Source organism: Condylura cristata, unplaced genomic scaffold, assembly GCF_000260355.1.
Source record: "Condylura cristata isolate star-nosed mole 26May11 unplaced genomic scaffold, ConCri1.0 scaffold00024, whole genome shotgun sequence".
NCBI lineage: Eukaryota > Metazoa > Chordata > Mammalia > Eulipotyphla > Talpidae > Condylura > Condylura cristata.
Window position 1 is genome coordinate 30707159 of NW_004567125.1, and position 22415 is coordinate 30729573.

The 22415-nt window shown below is 51.2% G+C and overlaps 1 protein-coding gene across 3 annotated transcripts in view; it reads left to right on the top strand.

The window, feature by feature from the left end:
- The window catches only part of UNC13A (unc-13 homolog A (C. elegans)), a 66079-nt gene extending 48611 nt beyond the window's left edge, over nt 1–17468 (top strand). For 2 of the 3 annotated variants that reach the window (XM_012729030.1, XM_012729031.1), the window contains exons 38-45: nt 815–844; nt 2158–2214; nt 2500–2580; nt 3425–3572; nt 4649–4705; nt 7412–7504; nt 8208–8367; nt 13004–17468. In XM_012729030.1, the coding sequence (XP_012584484.1) occupies nt 815–844; nt 2158–2214; nt 2500–2580; nt 3425–3572; nt 4649–4705; nt 7412–7504; nt 8208–8367; nt 13004–13304 (927 nt within the window). In that variant the 3' untranslated portion in view covers nt 13305–17468. The remainder of the gene's footprint in view (nt 1–814; nt 845–2157; nt 2215–2499; nt 2581–3424; nt 3573–4648; nt 4706–7411; nt 7505–8207; nt 8368–13003) is intronic. The other variant, XM_004688626.2, reaches the window with a different exon arrangement.
- Nucleotides 17469–22415: the final 4947 nt, after the last annotated feature.

The following is a 22415-nucleotide window of genomic DNA, read 5'->3' on the forward strand; positions in this document are numbered from 1 at the left end:
AAGGGCCTATGCACTGGCCCTCTGGACCAAGACCTGGCTTTGTGATTGGTTTTTGTTCTGAAAGGCCTCTGCTGTGAGGAGGTGGAGCTGTGGCTGCCCACAGACAGTTTCCACTGCTCTGCACTCGCGGGTGTTTCTGTGTGCTCACGGTGGCATCTCAGCTTCAGGAACTTGCTCTGTGGGCCACCATCCACCCCTCTAAGGGCACAGTGCCTGGCACTGTATGTACACCCCCGTGGCGTTAAAGATATAGGGTTTGTGCGTGTGCCTGTGTACACGCAAGGGTTCAAGTAGATTTCACTTGTGAGTTCTGGCTGTGTGTGTTTGAATATTGATCCAGGTGTGGTGTGTGCGTGTGGGCAGTCTCTGCCACCCACAGTTGTGCCTGGGGATGTGCCCATGGTGAGCAAACTTGTAATACCTAGTAGTACAATTCTTTAGGCGGGCCTGAAAGGGTAAGGACTTGGAAATTGGGGGAGGAGAGACCTGAGCCCTCTCTCTTCTCTCCACAAGTCACCTACGCCAGGGCAGGCTGACTGTGGGGTGGGAACCTGTCCCAGGTAGGGGGAAGACTTGTTCTAGACTCCTCTGCCTCCTTGCAGTCTGGGAGTCTGGCCCTAACCCCCCCCCACCCCCCAGCCTAGAAACAAGGGAAGGTATCCAGCTGGGGAGGGGCTTAGCATTAGACTTAGGACCTGGGAGGGAGCTCGTGGGCTGGGGAGTGGGAATGTGCTTTATGGGGGTAGGGAAGTCCCACTGACAATCTCCCCCAGCAGCCACTGGAACTCTGACCGCCTCCTGATTCTCTCCACAGGGCAGGGTGAAATTGCCAAGCCACTCAGATGTAAGACCGGCCTCTCAGTGTCTGTCTGGCTCCCCCACCCCACTCCCACCCCATCCTACCCTGTGCTTCCTTCCACCTCTGTAGTCCGTGCAGTTTGGGGGTGTTCTGTGAACCTGTCTGTCGGTCTCTTCTTCCTTTGTCTGTCTGGCTTGTTTGTGAGGGTGGTGGGAAGGGGATGGGCAGGGAGGAGGGTGCAGGCTGAACTGCTGGGCTCCTGAGGAAGGCGCCTCGTGACAGCCTCAAGGAATCACAGACAAGGACTAGGAAGAGTAATGATAACCAAGGTGACATTAATAGTAGTGGCAGCTCATCAACGTGACTCTAAATATCCCTGCATAAATGCTCCCTGTCTATGGCTTGCCCTACTCAGAACCCCAGGTCACTCCAGGACCCAGTAACTTCATTGATACTTAGTCCCACCCCATACCCCAAGCTAATGTAGGCATCCCTGTTATCCAGAGGAGGAACTGGGTCCCAGAAAGGACGAGGGGACCCGTCTCAACTCACTCAGCACAGTGATGGATAATACAGGGCAACTGTCAGTTCAGAACCCCATCCTCCCCAGCATTACCTGTGACCTTGAAACCAAGTGATAATAACGTTGAACAAAAAGACACTTCGGTTCAGCTAAGCAGAGTAGATTATTTCCCCCATCTAGTTGGGAAACTGAGGCTCAAAGAGGTTAGCGACTTGCCCAGGCCACACAGCAGAGCTGGGATTTGAACTCAGGCACACCCACCTCGTTGGAGCCATAACCAGGATGCTGTCTTGCTGGTGTCTGTTTTGGGAGAAAGTAGGGATGGGTATGAGGTGTGTGTTGGGGAAAGAGGATTCTTCTTTTAAAAGGTCAGACTAACAGCTCCCCAGATTACCGGATTCTCCCACAAAAGGAGTGGGACCTAGGGGGAAGGAGGGTTTTACTAGAGCCCATCCCATGGTTTTCTCAAGACTCCCTGACTTAAGGTTGGCAAGCCCTGCCTATACCCACAAACACCATTCGGGCTGCCCATCCTCCCTTCCCCCAACCCCTCTGCAGCTTGCTCTCTGTCTGTTTCTTTCTGTCCCATAAACCCCGGGTCATGGTGGAGGTGGGAGGGTGAGCAGTATCCCCATGGGACTGGGATTCCCAGGGTCAGATTTACAACCTCCCACTCAGCACTTCCTAGGAACTCCAGGACAGATCCCGGGACACACCATTGCCCTTCCCAGACAAGAACCAAGATGGCATCCAGTGTTGGGGTGTCAGCATGTGCTTGGGGCCTGGGCTGGGAGATCCCTGCCCTTACCTGGGATGTGTCTGTTGTTACCTACAGGGAACCCAGATGATCTTCAATGCAGCCAAGGAGCTGGGTCAGCTGTCTAAACTCAAGGTGAGGTCAGAGGTGGAGGTGGGTTAACATCAATTTGTTTGCCCCTCTGTGCTGGAAAGCTGTGCGTGGTTCAGTATCAAGTTCAACAGCTTAAACATGGGTAAAATCATGTACTCAGCAAACATTGATTGAGCATCAGCTCTGTGACGTGATATGCTGGAACTGGGGATACAAAGATGAAAAGACAAAGCTGCTATTTGAGGCAGTTGGCAATAAGACCAATAGATAGATGCCCAAGGAGAGGGGTATGCTCTGCCCACCTGGCCCCTCTTTCCATCCATGTAGGACCACATGGTACGAGAAGAAGCCAAGAGCTTGACTCCAAAGCAGTGTGCAGTAGTGGAGCTGGCCCTGGATACCATCAAGGTGAGAGACCCACACATACACACCCACCCAAGTGGAACATGCAGACTACGTGGCTGGTGTGGTCATGAGCCACTGCACTCCCTGATCCCCCTTCTTTTCAGTGCCAGGCTGGCTGATGGCAGGACCCTGAGGAGTGCCAGGCTGAGGGAAGGGGACAGTAGGATACAGATATCCCCAGCCCTATGAGATTAGGGTTAGGTAAAGGGAAGGCTAGGGGTGGGAGGAGACCAGGGAAGAAGCAGAGGACTTTCTTAACAAAGGTATGTAGGAAGTGGGTGTTGAAGAATGTAGAGGAATTTACCAGGTAAAACAAATATTCTAGCAAAAGATCAGCCCAGGCAAGAATATGGAGGCATAAAAGAGGCTGTAGTTTTCATGAAATGAGAAGTGTGAAAACTACTCTCTTTCAAGGTTTTGCTGAAATGGAGAATCACAGTCAAAGGGTTGGAACATTAAGGAAGGGTGGTCAGGAAAGCTCTGTGAGACCTTAACTAAGCAAAACAACGAGCCAGTCAAGGCAAAATGAGGGAGTGGCAGGGCCTTTCCCACCAGTCAACACAGGAAGTGCAAAGGTCCTGAAGCAGGAATGTTCTAGGGAAGACTATGGGAAAGAAAGCCAGAAGTTGCTAGGTTGGGGCCACGAAAGACCTGAAGAGGGGGCTCATAGGCCTAGGTGTCAGTCTGAGAGCGCTGGGAGATCCTCTAGGTAGGGGAGGAGATGGGGATGCAGAACAACCCAGCTTGGTCTTGAGAAGCCCTGGTCATTCGCAGCATAGGTGTTAGCTCTGTTGGGAAGAAGACAAGAGAGGATCCAGCTTCAAGTTTCTCTCCCTATCCCCTACAGCAATACTTCCACGCGGGGGGCGTTGGCCTCAAGAAGACCTTCCTGGAGAAGAGCCCGGACCTGCAGTCGCTGCGTTACGCCCTGTCTCTTTATACGCAGGCCACCGACCTGCTCATCAAGACCTTCGTGCAGACGCAAGCAACCCAGGGTAAGGGGCTGCCCTCTGGTTCGAAGAGGAGCCCGCCCACAGGGACAGTCCAGCCCCTGGCCGCTGGGGTCGCCCGTCGACTCTCTGTGGCATCAGGGGCCGGGTCAGTTGACAGCTCCAGGGCACATGTGAGCTCCGTGATGTCACGGCCAATAAGTGATCGACAGCAGGTGGGGACCTGGAGGGGATCGCGGGCCAGCGGGGCTCTTCATCTCATGACGTCATGAGGCCTGGAAAACTCTGGGGCGGGATCTGATCGCGAGGACCGGAGGGTGATTGACTGCTCCTTGGGGAGGGACTTGGACTTCATGGACCAAGTGGTTGACAGCTCTGAGCCAGGGACCTCTGTGAGGGCGGGAACTAGAGAGTGGTTGACAGATGTGGGTGGGGTGAGACCTCTGAGGTGTCGCCCTGGGGACGGACCTCCCTGGGGAGAACCTCTGTGGTGTTTGGGGCTAAGGAATGACTGACCATCCCAAGGTGGGGAGAGACTCGAGCTAGAGCTAGTGGCCGCAGGGAGTTCCCACTTCTCAAATTCTTTCTCTTCTCTTGCCTCTGTCTCCTGTCCCTCTCTGAGCTCACACCACAGCAGCTGGGCTGAGGGACAAGACTCCAGTGGAGGTCCTAATTCCCCTAGCTGGGGAACCACTTTCAAACTGACCCTCAGAGCTCTGGCCAGGGAGAGAAATTGGCCGCTGACCCCAGGCTTACTCCCCGCAGTGGTTGGGGGTGGGGGGCTAGGTAGCGGGTGGAGAAAGCCCTGCAGCGCCCCCCCCCCTCTCCCCAGCCAGCCCGGGGTCCGCCCTGGGCGTGGGGCCTCTGCGCTCAGTCTTGTGCCCAGTCCACGCTGCTGCTTTTAGTGTCCCTGGTGCCCCCCACACCCGAGCGGGAGGCTGTCTGTCCGTCCGTGTGCAGCTGACGTTTCTCTCTCTCTTGTTTCTCCTCCCTCTCACTCGCCGCCCCCTCTCCGCGCCTCCCCTGCTCCCCGCCACGCACACTTGCCCTCCATCCTCCTGTCGCTGGCTCGTCTCTCCTCCTCCCCTCCCCCTCCTCTCTCCCCCTCTCCCCGTGATTAGTCCATGGTGGAAAAGGGACTAGGTTTACTCTTAGTGAAGACATTTATCCTGAGAAGGGTACGTGCCTCCGCCGCCCGCCCGCACCCGGTGCCCGGTGCCTGCGCCCTTCCCGGCCCGGCTAGTAAAAGGCCCCGTCCTTCCACCTCCCTGGCCTGGGGTGGGGGTGGGGGGCTGCCAGGGCGAGGCCGCTGCCAGCGCCCAGGAGGGCGAGGGGGAAGGACGGCTTGCTGGTTCCACGCGGGGAAGGGGAAGCGATTCGAGTGGAAACTCGTTTCTTCCTAGGTGCATCTCCGAAGGTAGAGCCTGGGTCCCCTGGGGGCGCCCTTGTGGTTCGCCCGGGGCTGGCATCCCAGCTCTGCTCCTGCGAGCCCCGGGGCCTTGGGCAAGCGGCTGCCTCCCTGGATTTCATTGTTCTCCTCTGTAAAGTAGGACAGTTAAGGACCGTAATCATAGGATTATTTTTAGAACTCCATGAATTAAATTTAGAGCCGTTCCTGACTTGTAATAGCTCATAGCAATTGAGAGTTATTATTGTTGCTGATGTCACTTTTCCCAGCAAGAAGATATTTTTTTCAGGCTCTAACTCTGAGCTAACCCTTTGCCAACAAATTCTCAGGGAGGAATTTAGCAGATTCCTCCCAGCTGCCCTGCAAAGGGGCTCACCATTGGCCTGGTGAGGATGCTGAGTATCAAAGTGAAGTCACTTGCCCAAGGAACTTTCCTCTGCAGGGAGGCCCAAAACGTGGGGACCAGGTGTGGGGTGGGGTTGGGGGAGCAGAAAGACCCTCTTGGAGCCAGCAAACCGCGGGATGGGGGCGCCTAGCACTGCCCCCCTCCCCCTTCTTACTAGCTTTGGCCTTGGTCTGACCCTCACCCCACCCACCATTGTCCAGCTCCCACCTGGCACCCTCAGTCTGGCCCGGATTGAGCTTGCTATGAAGCATCAGCCTGGGGTGGGGGGGAGGGGAGGCTGAGCATGTGACTGGTGCGGGGTGGGATTGGGATTGGAAGAGTGAGATGACTAGGAAGGCTGCCTGGGGGTGGATGGTGAAAATGGGGAGTGCACGCCCCAGTACTGGGGTCATGGGGTCTCCAGACCTTTCTGCCTCTTGAACCTCAGTCACTTCCGACCCAGTGTGAGATAACCTGGATCAACCTTGGACTGACCTGTCTCCTTCCCCACCCCCATTCCTGACTTTTCCTTTTTCCTCCCCTAATGCATGGGGTGCTCCAAATGTGGGGAGCTTTCTGGGAGGCTGGGGAGGAGTCTGGGGAGGGTGCTGGCAGTCACAGGTCCCTAAGCCCCACAGGATGACCTTCCCAGAGTCCCAGAGGGAGGAACTGGAATAAAAGCTTTTAAGCAGCCCTTAAATGATCCGCAATCAGAGTCAAATAATCATTAGGCCTCTGGTGGCCAGAAGCGGAAGCTCACCTCACCCTGACTCAAGCAGAAAAAGGAATTTCTTGACTCTGGAACTGAAACATTAGAGGTTTAGTTGGCATCAGGAATCCAGCATCTCTGACAATACCATTACTCATTGGATTTTCCCGAGTCCTCTGTTCAAGGACTTCCCTTACAGATACTTATAGATACTCTTCCCGACTTAGCACCAGAGAGACCATTTCTTAACAGTCATAACCCAAATGCCAGGATCAACTCCTGTTGGCCTAACTCAGGCCACATGACCACCCTTGCACTGATCAGTTCAACCAAAACCACAAATGCTCTGATTGGGCCACCAGGTTCACTTAGCCATACCTGGAGTGGGGGAGAGAACACAAGGCCTGAGGTGAAGGTAGAGGGCATTTCTTAACAAAAAACGAGGTGCATTGAGGAGAGTGGGTAAGACAGTAAAAGATCCCTTAAAACAAACAAACAAACAAAAAAAGACCCCTTACAACCTGTCATTCCTGGAAAGGCCAGGACTCTGGTCAGGTTATCGCTGTGTTGAAAGAGCAGTGAAGTGGCTTGTGGCTGGAGAAGAGTTAGTGAAGGAAACAGTGGAAGGAGGTGAGACTGAAAAGTTCTGGTAAGGACATGTCAGGAGAGATATTGCAGGTCTCAGAAAAGAAGTTTGGTTATTTCCAGGTGAGAGGGGACCACGGAAGAGTTTTGAGCAGAGAAGGGATGTGATATAACAATAGGGTTTCTTGGCTGGTGTATTGAGAGAAGCTGTGTCGAAGCATGTGATGATGGAGGCTGATCCAGAACGGAGGCCAAGGAGAGGGCCAGATTCTACATGTGTTTTGAAGGTAGGACTGGCAGAATTTTCCAGTCTATCAGTACTTTGGGAGGGAATGAAAGACAAAATGAGATCAAAGATTATGGTGCAGAATGTCCCAACAGTGTGCGAGGAAGCTACTGAAGAGGTGAAAGGGAGTCCTTGTGTGTAAGCTGAGAATCTGGATAGTGTGGCATTGTCGAACCAAGCAGAGAAATGGAGGCACAGAAAGACTAACAGTAAGAGATGGTGGAAGATGAAGACTGAGTTTTGACGACATGGTGGTGAGTAGAACAAGAAAAAGGGAAACAGGTTTCAGGCTCAGAAAAGTTCAGAGATCTGCCCTAGACTACAGAGCAAGATCGCAAGCTCAGGATTCGTGGCCTCCCCAAGAGTCCCCACCATCCCGTGTCCTCAGTGACACCCTGTCAGGGCTATTGACCTGGAGCTGCCAGCACAGGTAGGAAGGAGGGGGTCCAGGTCCCTTCCGAGGGTAGGAAAGAATGGCGCTAACACCACGCATCCTCCCTGCCCCGCCCAGGCTCGGGTGTGGAAGACCCTGTGGGCGAAGTCTCTGTCCATGTTGAGCTCTTCACTCATCCAGGAACTGGGGAGCAAAAGGTCACAGTGAAAGGTGAGTAGCCTGAGGTGAGGGGCCTGGAATGTCCCTCAACCAGATGCTCTAAGTTCTAAGACAGAAATCTAACTCATACTGGCTTACACAAGACAGACATTTTTTCCTTTAAAAAAAAATAAGTTTGCATTAAACTGAGGCTTCCAAAGTAACCACTTGCAGCATGACTGCACCCAGGGTGCAAACAGTGTTAGAGTACCTCAATCCAATGTTTTCCATCTCTCAGTTCTGCCTTCCTTTTGTTGGCTATTGTTTTGTTAATTAGAACACACATTTGGGCTATTTTAGCCAAGACCTAAAATTACAGTAAAATGGAATTAATTTTTCCCGGAGGTAACACCAAGCATAAACGAGCCCAACACGATATGGAGGGTCACAGTTCGGGGAATCCAAACCCTGACATCTTTTGTGACACTTTTATCCCTACTGTATTTTTCCTTCTTTATAAGGGCCCCGAATCTGAACCCAGCACCCCACCAATACTCCTGCCTGGAGGTAGGGGAAGGAGAAAGTCCTGGTCACTCTCCCTGCTTCTTTATCCACAACAGAAAGTCTTACACACTCATTCCCCCCACATCTCTAAGTTGGCCAGAACTTAGTCACATGGCCATGGGTAGCTGCAGGAGCATGCTGGGAAATGTGGTCTTTGAGATAGACTTTGAATAGCACAGCTGCCTGCCAACTTACCCTTTGCTTCCAACAGTGGTGGCTGCCAATGACCTCAAGTGGCAAACTTCTGGCATTTTCCGACCCTTCATCGAGGTCAACATCATTGGACCCCAGCTTAGTGACAAGAAACGCAAGTTTGCGACCAAATCCAAGAACAACAGCTGGGCCCCCAAGTACAATGAGAGCTTCCAGTTGTGAGTCTGGGCTACTTTAGGAAGCATGGGGAGGGGTCTATGCCCGGTGAGCTTCAAGGCCCATTAGGCCTCATGGGCCAATGGTCCTTGGGTATGGGAATGGGAGGGATTAGGGTCAAACCCTGTTGGGGGTGCTGGGGAGAGAAGCACTGAGGAGTGATGTCCATAGGAGGACTCTGGATGGAAGTGACCACTTTGGGGCAGTTAGGCCCAAGGGGAGGCAGTAAGTGTGGCGTGACATGATGCAGTCTTGTGAAGGGTGTGGTGGCTGAGGCGGGGGTCTGGCCTGAAGGGACATCTCAAGCAGGGCCATTTTGGAGACTGTTCTGGCTATGGAGTCTAGGGGTTATGATGGGGCAGGAGGCTGTGAGAAAAGTTCAGATGGAATGTGATATTGGGATCTGTGAGCAGGTCCTTCGGTTACCTCTGAGAAATACTAATGTTAAGAAATTGTTATTTTCCCAATACTTATGACAGCACTGAAAACTTTTAATTCAATTTCTAAATAATTTTCATTCATTTTCTAAATTCAATTTCAATTTCTCTTGAAATTAAGAAACCATTTCTTAACTTTGTATTTCTAAGAATAATCCTTTGGTTTTAAAGAGAATACAGGCAGAAAATTTGCATCAGTCTCCTAAGGCCACCTTTTTTCTCTTTATATCACTAGAAGAGACTTTGGATGTGTAAACAGTTTCACCGGAGCCTTACCCATTTTAAAACAAAGTTAGTCTAATTCTTCAAGTTTTAGCCTCGGAGTTAAGTTCAATACACCCAGTTAGATATGTTGGCACTTAAGCGTCCAGATAAAACCTTAAGTCAGTAAGCATTAACTCTTTCCAATTACAATCCAGAGAAAAACCCATAGGGATGGACTGAACAGACTCCCCCATCACGGATGAGTGTCTGCAGTGGGGAGAGCCGTGGGTGTACCCCCTGGGAGCTGTCCAGTAATTGAGCAGCCACCATCAGGATGAGCACCTTGTGATTGGGTGTGTCATGGACAGACCAAAACTGGGAGTGGGGGGCTCGCCACAGGTGTACCCTCCAGGGAAATAGTCCTATATCATGGGTACCCCCACCCAAGGAGGGACTCCCCTTGGCCTAGTATCCCCAGGGCTTTACTCACTATTGCTTCTTTCAATGTTATTGTACACTACACACACACACACACACACACACCGTGTAAGAATGAGTTTGTGACAGGCTAAGAAGACTGTAGGGGGAGCTTCTAACTGATGACCCTCACCCTACAATCTAAATACCTTGTGACAAGATTTAACACTTGCTGTCATGGAAATGCTATAGCATCTGGTGAGATGACTTGGGAGACAGAATTGAACAATTCTGCCACTCCAGGGTGTCTGACAGGAGTTGTTTCTGTCCTTCTGAAGTTTTAAAATTAACACAGATTTGAATCTTGAATTAAAAACCTGAGCCAAGGAAAGAAAATCAAGAAGCCATAATGAAGGATGGAAGGTATAAAAATACCCGTGATTAAGGAAGCACTCACAAGACAGGGCTATATCAGGACAGGAGCCTGCAAAGTCTGGAGCTGCCACAGGTCAGCCCCCACATGGGCAAAGAGCCTTTTCTGGTAGTGTTTGTTGAGAACAGCAAAGGAAGAGGATGAGGGCTTCAGAGAAGCCAGAAAGGGAGGCCAGTCTGCAGCACAGAGAAAAGAGGAGTTGTAAAATCCAGGTCTCAGACTAAAATTCTAAAAACTGGAAAGCTGGGGAGTGGGGCTGTGAATACTCAGCCGACTTTCTGTTGTCGCCCAGCTGGTCGACTAGACGGTGATCAGATGATCATTGTACAAACCAGCATAGCCTGCCACAGGGGTCTTCTGGAAAGTGGCAGCCACTCTAATGTCTTTAACTGGCAGTACTGTGCCCACTATTTTAAGTGGCAAAAGAGATCTGGTTTGAACAGAGAATTGGCTCTGAAGCCTATGCTTCTGCTAAAGAAAAGGGAGAAAGGAAATAGGAGGTTAGAAGGGGAGGAGAGAGAGATTAGAAAGAGAGGAAAGTCAACTGTTTGCCTTATTGGGCCATGGGGGTCTAAAAGATCACCCCCTGCTTCATAACCCTCCAAAGAGTAGCCTTGGCCAGAATCAGTCCACTTGGTGCCAGAATGCTGGTCCAGTATTGGTTTCATTGACCAATAAAAGGAAGCAGGACAGCAGTTTAATTTGTCCACAGATTGAGAAAGACAGCAGACTATGTCTGAAAGACCACTGTCCTACTCTTTGACATAGTGTAGGGTGTTTATCTAGAATTGCAAGGGAGCAGTAGGGCGAGTGGGCAAGGGGTGTCCTGGTGACGTAGGGACTGGTGGTTCTGTTTGACACCAGCTTGCTTCTGCCATGGTCTGTTGTTCAGCAATCCTGATGGTATCTTTGTAGCAAAGCTCCTTTCCCTCAGAATGTAAAAAAGCAGGGTTCATGAAGCCTGGAGGGAAAATAAAAGAAATGGAAGAGTTCATCTGGGACACAGAGGTACATATATACTTTGTTGCTGCATCAAATTCGTGGGGTGCAAGTCTTAAATAGATCCCAAACACCAGACCTTCTGTAAAAGAGCGAGACGCATGTCTAAAATATAGGAAGGGAAATTTAAGTGGGAGGAGCCTGGAAGAGCCAGGCATTTGGCCTAATGGGCCCAGGCTACTGGAAGGCCCTACCACACACTTCAAGACCCACCAAAGAGTAGACGTGGCTAGAGTCTGTTAGTTTGTGAAAAGCAGCCAAGTTGCCAAATACCAGCCCCTTTCTAGAAAGGGGAAGGCAGCAAAAGCAACTGTACTTGGATGGAGAATAGGAGGGAGAGGAGAGGGAGAGACCTTACCGGTGCCATGAAGGCCCCGTGACAAGAGTCAGATGACGGAGTTGTGATGAGGCGGGTTCAGAGAGCACAGCCCTTGGGTTTCCTCTGAGGAGCTTCCTCAGAGTACCCTTTCAGCCGCGACTTTCTAAGGAAAGTTATTTGCATCAATTCATACAGGCACAGGCTGCACTTTAAAAGAACGGTTCTGTTAGGAAGAGGAGAAAGGAAAAAGGCACCTGCATGGACACAGGTGCTGCTGGGCTGCTGCTGCTTTTCAGAGGAAGAGATTTGTTAAAAGCAATGCCAGTATAGACACAGCAGATGGTCTTAGGACTAGAACTGCATTTGCCAGGGCAAGAGTTGTTCTTTTTTTTTCTTTTTAGATTTATTTATTTCTGCACACAAGAACTGGGGTACAGGCCAGGTATGGGGGTGAGAGGCCTCACCAGAGACAGAGTGGGGAGCAGAACAGGCAGATCGACAAAGTACACTGCTGAGGAGAGCAGGGGGTGGGTTAGGAGAGGTCTGCGGTGCCACGTGGGTCACCTCCGGGTGGGGGATCAAACTTGTGCTGCAGTGGCTGTGCTTTAACCTGTTGCCCACCAGGGAGGACCTGGGAGTTGTTCTTCTATAGTGGCTTTTTGTGGGAGCTCATTCCTTTGTGGACCCACAGTCTCCTTTGCTATAGTCCTTGCCTAAAGATTTCCTGTGCCTAAGGATTTTTCACTTCTGTAACTGGCTTAATGACTGTGTTAACCTTTTGTATCCACACCTCCAGTTTTTGGCACTGTGAAGCCTCCATCCTAAATTTGCTAATCTAAGCCTCCATCAGGGCAGGACCCTATCAGGGCTGTTGGGCAGGTCATGTGGGGGAATCTGTTCTGAGGGGCAGGGCACAGGGTGGTTGTCATGTGGGGTGAGGCTGGAGAGAAGATGGGGTTTCCTCATGAGCAGGGGCCTAACCTAAAGGGCAGGTGACCTGGAATGTGAGGGGTCATGAAGAAATCTGGTCAAGTACAGGGAGAGGTTACCTGGACCAGGTATCTGGTTAGTTGGGGGGGTCTCTGGGTCAAGTGTTAACCTCACTGGGGTATGGGAACACTGGCAGGGTGTACTCTTGGGGGACAGAAGTGCAGAGCGTAAAGAGGTATCAACATTGTTGGGAGCCCCTGAGGGAGAAAAGGTGGGCTAATGATGTCAGGAGGGGGCTTTTGGTCAGAAGACTTTGCCTGGTGGGTTGGGATCAAGAGCACCAGCTAGTGGGGTGGTGATGATGAGTCCTGGAGTGTGAGAAATTACCTGAGGACTGGGAGACTGGGAGGGGATCCACAAGGAGGCATGTGGACCTGATCAGAAAGGAGGGGGCTCTCCATCAGAGCTGGGGACGCAATCCCCAGAGGAAGGGTGAAGCATGTCGGCGTGGGCGGACATCAAGTCTTGGAGGAGTGAGCTAGAGACCATGCGGCAGGGGTCACATCGTGGGAACTTGGTCAGGGGGCTTCGCGGTGTGGGGAATGCAGCTGAACCATCATTGGTTATCAGTGATGGGAGCATGGCCTGATATGGGGGGATATGGGGGGACGCATCACTGTGGGCTGGGCTGGGGGCTGGAGTGGGCTGGTGGGCCGAGAGCGTGGGGTGAAGAGGAAAGGTTCCCGAGGGAGAGCTGGTCTGGGCGTGGCCCGAGGCGGGGCGCGGCCTAGTGGGTGGGGCCGGGCGGGGCGGGCCGAGGGGGCGCGGCCTAGTGGGTGGGGCCGGGGCGGGGCGGGCCGAGGGGGTGGGGCCCACACTCACGCCCCGCCCTCCCACAGTACGCTGAGCGCGGACGCTGGCCCCGAGTGCTACGAGCTGCAGGTGTGCGTCAAGGACTACTGCTTCGCTCGTGAGGACCGCACGGTGGGGCTGGCCGTGCTGCAGCTCCGTGAGCTGGCCCAGCGCGGAAGTGCCGCCTGCTGGCTTCCGCTCGGCCGCCGCATCCACATGGACGACACCGGCCTCACAGTGCTGCGCATCCTGTCTCAGCGCAGCAATGACGAGGTGGCCAAGGAGTTCGTCAAGCTCAAGTCGGACACGCGCTCTGCGGAGGAGAGCGGGGCTGCGCCTGCGCCCTAGCGCGGGGCGCGCGGGCGGGCGCAGTGCTCCAGTGCGGGCGAGTGGGGTGGTGCGGCGCCTGCACCCCAGAACCCCAGAGGGCGAACCCCGGGCTCGGAGCCGAGAACCCGCGGCGCCTGCCCCCTTCACTTAGCTAACTCCTCTGGGCAACTGTGAATTGACGACGCCTCTCCCCCTCAAAAGGCTACGCCCCAGGCGCTAGGAATAAGGAAGCCACAAACCCCACGGAAGGCCACGCCCCGTAGAGCCGGGGGGCGGGGTCTTTCAAGCTGGGATGGGAGGAAGCCCCGCCCCAGCGGAGGAGGCTGGCCCGGCTGTGGTGGCACGAGGCCCCGCCTCCTGCCCCAGGAAAAGCCATAAGATAGGTCCCCAAAGTCTGGGTCCCAGTACTAATTGCCAAGTGTGGAATTCGGCTCCAGTGAGGGGCGGGGCCTGGGCAAGGGGCAGGACCTCCTTAGCAGCCCTTGGAGTGACCTGGGGGCTAGGGGACTACGATACCTGTTGTAGGGCCCAGGGCGGACCGGAGTCTAGATGTTCGTGCAAAAAATAAATGGGGAGGGGAGGGATTGGAATTTCAAAAGCACATGCGCTCTCTCGGGCGCCCAAACCCTGGGGGTCGAGGGGATGGTTCTGGGACACCGGCGCTGTCCCGCTTCCCAATGAGGGTTTGCCACCCCTTTCACCCCCCACATACCCGGTCCTCACCTCAGCGTTAAACCCATCCCTTTGACAGATGGTGAATGGAGGCCCAGAAAACTGCTTGCGTTTCTGCAGGGGGGTCCCAGTGCCATGCCCTCTTCCCCTTTCCTTTGATCTGTGTGCCCCACGGAAGGGTGGCTGAAATCGGGTGATCCGGCACAGCTCCCATTGCTGCTAACCCCCCCCCCACCTTCCTCAATCCTTACAAGGTGTGGGGTGTCCTAGGCCAAGGCCCCCACTGCTCCCTCCCACCTCTGGCTGCCAAGCAAAACCCCTGCCCTCAGCCTTTTCCACTGGGACCCCAGGAGGAGATATCCTAAGAACTCTTAATCTCCCCTCAAAAGGATTGAGGATATGGAATCCCCAGAACCCAGGAACCACCTCCCCCCCCAACCCCTCCTTCCTCTCCAGGCAGGAAAGAACAGAAAGAGACCAGAAACTCTAGGGTTGTGTGCGTGTGTTTGTGCGTATGCACACACGTGTGTGAGAATATACAAATGTGCTTGGAGCCTAGTCTTTGAAATCTCATTTACGCATTCATTCAAACACCCAGGTCACAGGATGCCTCTGGTGGGGCCTCTACCTGTCTAAAGTCCTTCCAGCAGGTAATGTTGGGGCTATTTTGCCTTAGTCATTTTCCCACCTCTTAGATCCTGCAGACAGAGCTTTTGGGAAAGTTTGATGTGGCTTATCTTTGCCCAGGGTCTGCTTTTCTGCGTTGTACCCATGCATGAATAGCAAGGGTTTTTCTGCAGGCCTGGGAAATACAGAATTGTGCTGCACTAGACAGACATTAAATCAGGATGAGCTGGGAATCTCTGGCCTCAGAGTGGTGGGGGTTTTGTCAGATTACAAAAGGTGAGGGAGGGCTTTCTGAGAAGGTAAAAAAAATGAGATGACACCACTTGTGAGAGAGAAAAGCACTCCAGGCAGAAGGAATGACAGGTGCAAACACTGGGAAAGGTAGGCTTGAAGCACCACAGGAAGGTTGTGTGGTTGGATCTGAGCCAAGGAGGGTGGATTTCAGGTTTCAAAAGCTCTCTCACAGAGAATGGCTAAAGTGGTGGGATGGATGGGCAAAGAAATTAATTATTGGAAAGATTTGAAGGGTATTTGATGAGGGGAAACAAACCCTACCTTAGATGAGCCTAGGGTCACAGGGCACATTTATCCCAGGCGTGCATGCCCTGGGGTTCAGCCTCCCTAAGGAGGCCGCATACAAAGCTTAGATATTAAGCTTTGTATGTGTCTAGAAGAAGATTTGCTGTTTTCCAAGTATTTGGTGTCCTCTAAATTCAGGTGGGTTGAATGATTGAAGGTTCCGAATCAGATTGTGACACAAGTTCTCATTCAGGACAATGGGTGAAGGAGGCCCCCACAGGGATAAGCGCGGGCTAGAAGGTGATTTAGTGGGGAACAAGGAGTCTCTGTCACATGGGACAAGGGACAGATTTGAAACTCTGATCATCCAACAGGCAGAGGTGGGGTGGATAAGTAACTTGGGAACGAACCTGCTAACCTATGAAAGATTTTGGCATGAAAAGAGGATGTTAACATCCGCCTGAAAAAAACCAAGATATTTCCCGAAAGATTCCTTGGGAGTCTCTCTGGTCAAGGGGTGTGTGTGTGTGTGTGTGTGTGTGTGTGTGTGTCCCAGCATGGATTCAGTCATGTGGAGAAAGCCTAGGAATACTTATCGAATGATTTATTTTCTGGCTCCCAGACTAGACCGGGTAGGAAATTTCCTCTTTTCTTTTCCTGGAGAACTCCTATTCATCCCTAAACCCATTACAGAAGTCTCCTATAGAAAACCTTTCTCCCTCAGGACTTCTCTAGCCTCTGTCCCTCTGGCCTTGCTGTAATGTCATGGGGTTGGGGGTGTCTGCAGCAGATCCTGTTTGCCCCAGTTTGGGGTCCCAGGTCTCTCTCGAGCCACAAATTCACCCAGCACAGGGGGATGACAGGGAGGCTGTGTTCAGCTGAATTGTCTGTGAGACTGAGGTCTGTGTGCCCCCGCACCCATGGGCGTATCTGTCCTGTCTTTGTGCCATCCTCCCTCCCACACAGACCTGAGGCATTCCAGCCAGACTATCTATGGGTGAGCCAAAGGCCACAGTGAAGAGGGGATAAGGAAACGGGAGGGAACTCAGAGGACTGGAAGTGTGACGCGACTCAGTCCCTGTAGCAGAGCAAAGCCCAACAAGTGGCCAGAGTGCCCTACTCCAAGGACACCTCTGGGCTTTTACCACCTAATCCGGGTGCCTGGGGTGCTGAGCCCTGTCAGCGTCTTGGAACTGCATTGGACCACGGTTTGAGGCAGGAGCTGACCCCATCCCCATCCCCGAGCAGGGATTGGATAAAGTAGGAGTGGCCCCGATGAGGCAGGGTATGGCACTGAGTAAGCCATGTCTCCAGCAGTCAGTCAGTCCTTCGTCTCCCATAGAGAGACCCATAGAGAGACCGAGGCACATGATGGGGACACAGAGAGAGGAAGGGCGGGAGGGAAGGCAAATGAGAAGGGAAGAAATCAAAATGGTAGGTCACACCAGGGTGGGGACAGAGAGACTTTGAAATGGAGGGAGACTCAGCTGGGGAGAAGCAGAGGGGGTGTGACTAGGAGAGGGGATTCAAAGGAGGGGGTGCCGCTGTTCTCTCTGACTCTCCGCAGTCTGTCCTTACAGGATTTACATAAAGTGAGGAGGTGCCTGGCCATGCACCCCAATCCCTCCGACTCAGGCGAGGAGTCTGAAACCTCACCGTGCCCCCCCCATCAGAGATGCAAAAAAACTTAACACCCAACTAGAAATCCTTAGGACCTCTCTCGGCTGGGACCTCAGAGACCTTCCTGTCCCCCACCCCTAACCCCCTGTGCTGTCCATTTTACAGATGGGGACACTGAGGGGTGGGGCAGCGTGGGGACAGTTCAGAGTTGCCCCAAACTCTGAATCGTCAAGGACCAAAGTTGTCTTTGCTGACACGTGTTGCTTTTCTCTTCGCTTTTAATTTTTTTAAAGAGCGAAATCAAGTTGACAGTGTCCAGTAAGACCTCCTATCCCCGCTCCTGCCCAGCCACTGTGGCTCTTTTGAGACACAGGTCACAGGCGGAGTGTCCCCCTGCATATCATCAGCCACACAGCCAGGGGGACATGGATCCCCACCTCTGACCCCAACCTCCCACAGACCCCAAACCCAGCCACACAGTCCAGGGAGGTTCGTCCTCCATACACCTCTTAGCATGTGATTGCAAATGTGAAATCAAAATGCTGTTTATTTTAATTCCATCCTGTCAGTCTGGCATCTACACAGATGCCCCATTTCTCTGTAAATATGTGACTTGGAACAAATGTTTAAAACCAACGAGAAGTGGTCATGAATGCATGGTGTTGAGATGTTTTGCACTATTCTGAATTTTTGGTCTCTAAAAATATTTTATTAACAGCAGACATTAAAAAAAAGCAAATCACAGCTCCGCCGCCCAGTGGCCTTCATTCCCACGTTGGAGTAGCGTTCACATGGCTCTGACCGCACACACTGTTGAACTAGTTTCCCACACTCTGGTGCAACTTGGCAGCAGCTAGCATCAGCCCATTTTACAAGAAGGAAAACTGAGGCCCAGGAAGTGAGAGCTTGTAGGAGTGGAGCCAAATTTGAATCCAGGACATTGAGCAGCTCTTAGGTCAACCAAAATAAGACACAAGGGCCTGGGTCATACATGCCAATTCACAAACATACCCCAATTCACCTGTTTCAGATGAGCAGATGACAATCTCATTTCATGAATCCGGATGTACAAATAAGCAAAATTCATTTCTCTACAACCAATTTTAAGTTGTTCTTGAGCCCTATCCCACAGGGAGCAGAAACAGATTCTCAGCTCAGAGTTCCTTGGGAAAACTCAAGAACTCCTAAGATCGAGAGTTGCTTTTACATTTGGCCAGAGCAGCAGAAAAGGATCCACCACAGGGAGTGGAAGGTTTGAGTACAGCTAAAAACGGAAGGAAAAGTAGCTAGAGTCACAGGCGTTATCTATAAAGGAGCACATTGGTGCCAGTGCCTGCAAATACACACTCGAGAGACCTTTGCATGTGGCATAAAGATCGGGAACAGCCGCGATGTCATGGTGTGAACAGAGATGAACCTCAACTGATTGCTTCATATGGGAAGAAACAGGCACCCCTTGGGGGCCCTGAGCTTCCCTGCAGGTTCTGCTGCCAAATACTAGCCCTCACCCCTATGGGGCAGAGACCCAGGTGGTCCAAAGGGGGGCGCACAGGTGAAGCCCCTTAGAGGGACTGCTCACTGCCTGATGGAGGGGAGCTGGCTTGCTTTCTACTTCCTGTGAAAGGTGCTGGGCCCTTGTCCCTGGGTCCCTCAGAATGTGAGGTCCATCAGGTACCCAGTGGGGTTGGGAGCCGAGGCTCACTGTGTGTGAGAAACAAACTGTCTTGCTCCTCTCCATGGAGTCTCAAAGTCGCCTCCAAACTCCGGGGCTAAGGGAAAGGCTGGCTCCTGCCCCTGTGTGAAGTGGGGTTCTTCTCTGAGGATTCATGTGAATGAATCTCACAATGCTGAGTGAAAAACAAGTCCCAGAAGACTTCTGAAGAGGAAGACACCATGTTTATAGGGCCCAAAAACTATATCGAAGCTGTAAATACGTATCTGATATGTATGATGAAGTCACAGGGATCTAGTTTAATGATACATAAATGTGGTTAATAAAAAATATTAATCAAGAAACTAAGGATTAGGCCCTCCCTGGTGGTACAACAGGTCAGGATGCAGCACTGCAAGCTGGCTGCAGCCACTTCAGTGTGAGTTTGATCTCCAGCCCTGGAGGAGATCCACATGGCGTGGCAGACCTCTCCTGACCTGCCTGCTGCTCCCCTCAGCAGTGCACTTCATCGATCTGCCTGTTCTGCTCCCCACTCTGTCTCTGGTGAATCCTCTCACCTCTACCCCCACATACACACCTGTGGCCTGCTCCCCAGTTCTTGAATGCATAGATAAGTAAATCTTTTTAAAAATATATGGTTTCCTTCCGATGCCCACCAAGACTGACACTATCAAAAAACCTAGGAAAACCAGTGTTGTGGAGAATATAGAAGAGCTGAGCACTTATGCACTGCCAGTGGTAATGTAAAATGGTGCAGCTGCTATGGAAAACAACGTGGAGGTTCCTCAAAAAAAATGAAATTATTCTGTGATCCAGAAATTCCACTCTGGCCATCTACCATAGAGAACTGGGAGACATTTGACACCATGTTTGTTGCGCGTTACAACAGCTGAGCTATGGAAGCGCGGCTCACAGACGCCCAGGTAAAGAAAGTGTGGTCTGTGTGAATATGTGTTAACAAGAAAGAAATTCAGCAATATACTAGAACACAGATGGACCGGGAGCATGCTGCCCAGTGAAATAAGTCAGACACAAAAAGACAAACACTGCGGTTTTGAGGTCCACAGTGGAGTCAACTTCATAGAGACAGAAAGTAGAATGGTGGGTGCAGAGGCTGACAGGGGAAGAAAGGGGAGTTATTGCCCACTGAGTGGCACTTCAGTTCTGCAAGCTGAAGAGCTATGGAAAATGGGTTTGCTGATGGCTACACACTCTTGTGAATGACTCTAAATCACTGAACTGCATTTTAAAAATCAGATCCACGGGCCCTCCCTGGTGGCACAGCGGGTTAAAGCACAGCACTGAGAAGCTAAAGCCACTTCTGCATAAGTTCGATCCCCGCCCTGGAGGTGACCACATGGTGTGGCAGACCTCTCCTGACCCGCCCGCTGCTCCCCTTCGTCGATCTGCCTGTTCTGCTCCCCACTCTGTCTCTGGTGAAGTCTCTCACCCTCCACATCTCTGGCCTGTACCCCAGTTCTGTATGAATAAATAAATAAATCTTAAAAAAAAATCAGATCTACGGCTGTCAGGGGTTGGAGGAGGGGTGAGGAGTGACTGTTAATGAGGGTGTGCTCTCTTTTGGGTTAATGGAATGTTTTTGAACCTAAGAAGAGGTAATGGCTGTACAACATCAATTGGTTAATTTGATGTTAGGGAAATTTCAATAAGTAATAATGTAATAAATAATCATGGCTATGAAGCAATTTAAAGAGAAGCATGTTAATGGGATTATTCAGAGCACACATAGGACCTAGACCAGGGAGTTCTGATACCACTCTCCAGAGCTTTTGGTCTCAGTTACAAAGTTTGTGCAGGTGAAATGCACTCAAGGAAGAAGATGCAAGATTCTCCTACAACAGAGATAAGAAACAGCTGATTACAGTCTTGGTTAATGACAGGCAAACTTTTATATAGAAGATCAAATATGCTCTCTTACTCTGCTATTGGTGAGAATAGCACAGGAACTGCAGCTTGTAAAGATCCTTTTCCATCCTGGAGACTGCTTCTGCAAACATGAAGCCAGGTAGGGTGGCTTGACCAGGGTTCCTTCTCCCTGCAACTCACAGGGGTGAGTTGGGTGCGAGTTGGCTGCTTGGCTTCTGCACAGTAAGCTGTTTTATTTTTTTCCTTTTTGCTGACTTTAGGCCTCTATAATTACCAGTTCAGCATTTTTCCAGAACAGAGACATCTCTGATAGAATGTTTCTTTAGTCCACATATTCGATAACTTAGTAAAAAAAGAAAGAAATTGCAGCCACTTGGAAAACTGCAGCTTTTAAAAAATTAAAAATCAATCACCCTGTGATGCAGCAATGCAGTTTAATCTATATAACCAAAATAACAGAGAACAAATGTCAGAGATATTTGCACGCCCATGTCCATTCAAGCATTATCCAGAATAGCCAAAATGTGGAAGCAGCCCAAGAGCCCACTGACAGACGAATAGACAGACACAGTGTGGTGTGCGTTATAGTGGAGTATTACTTAGCCCTAAAATGGAAGGAAATTGAGACATAAACTATGAACCATGAGGATATTTTATTGAGTGAAATAAGCCACAAAAGGATAAATACAGTTCTATTTAAATGAGCTCCCTAGGGGAGTCAAATCCACACAGTAAGCAGTTGAAACCACCAGGGAAGGTGACCCAGTTAGAGAGCCTCCAAGATGGCCCCTGTGGCATCTGTCAAATGTTCGCGCCCTAATAAAGAAGAGATGTGATTGGCTTATACCAACCATGGAGCCCCGCCTCCCTTGTCAGCAATTGGCTTAGGGCGGACTTGTAACCCATTCCCCACCAATGGTGCATAAAGACACTTCCAGAAAAATTTAATTCCCTAACCCGAAAAAAAAGAGATAGCAGGTGCCAGGAGCTGGGGGTGGGGGGTTGAGGTGGGGGCGGGAAGTAGTTATATGTTTAATGGAGACAGAATTATGATTTTTCTGTGAAGAGGAAGTTCTGGAGATAAACATTGGTGATGGTGGTACAACAATGTGAATCAACTAAATGCCATTGGATGGTACAATTAGGGCAATTTTATCCAAATCTCACTGCAACGATAAAATAAAATAAACGATAAAATAAACAACTAGCCATACTTGGCCTGCAGGCTGTCGTTTTGTGGCCTTCTAATCTATTACCTTTCAATTTCCTCTTGCTTCTCCTCGCTTCTGCCATCCTTACACGAAACTCTAGCACCATCTTGTGCTCACCCCCACACCCCATGCTAATCTAGACCCACAATCCCGTCTCACCACATCCTCCTTACTCAACCCCACTCCCTTTACCCCGATTCCACCCCATTTACCCAAGTCTCCTCCCACACCACATGCCAACATGGCGGTGTCCCCGGGGAACTTCAGCAAGATGCTCGCTGGGGTTCCTGGAGGGTGTGACACAACTTCATGATTCATGATCCATGTAAGGTCACATGTCATCACATAATTTATTTTATTGCATTATAATTACTCTGCTTCTAATCCTGCAATTACAAATAATGGTCTACCCTACAATTACACAATCTTTCTCACCAGTACCACAACATGCAGTAATGAGGGGGAAGTGAGGTTGGCATCAGCACCCGCCCCAAGCCAGCCCCTTTCTAGGCAGCTGCTTAAAGGCTGCAGTCATATTCACAGACTTCTCTGTAGCTGGGCACACCCTCCACTCAGGTCACTGGCCAGTCTGGAGTTTGGAAGGCAGAGGGACCTGACCCCCTTTTATTTTGCTTCCCAGTCACTGTACCAGAAGCCAGGCATGGAAACACCCTGATACTTGTAATCCACAATTCTTATCCAGTGATAGGTTTTGTGGACATTGACAAGCAGTCCTGAAGGAGGCAAAGTCTACACCCTATTCCTAGGTCACAGACCCAGGGTAAGTACCTGGAGTCGGCAGTTTTAAGGACTTCACTTCCCACCTTTCACGGTTAGGGAAAACCTCATGTCCTCAGGTGAGCCAGTTCTGTATAGTCATTCTTACAGGATCACCTGGGTTTTGACCCTCTAACCAGGAGT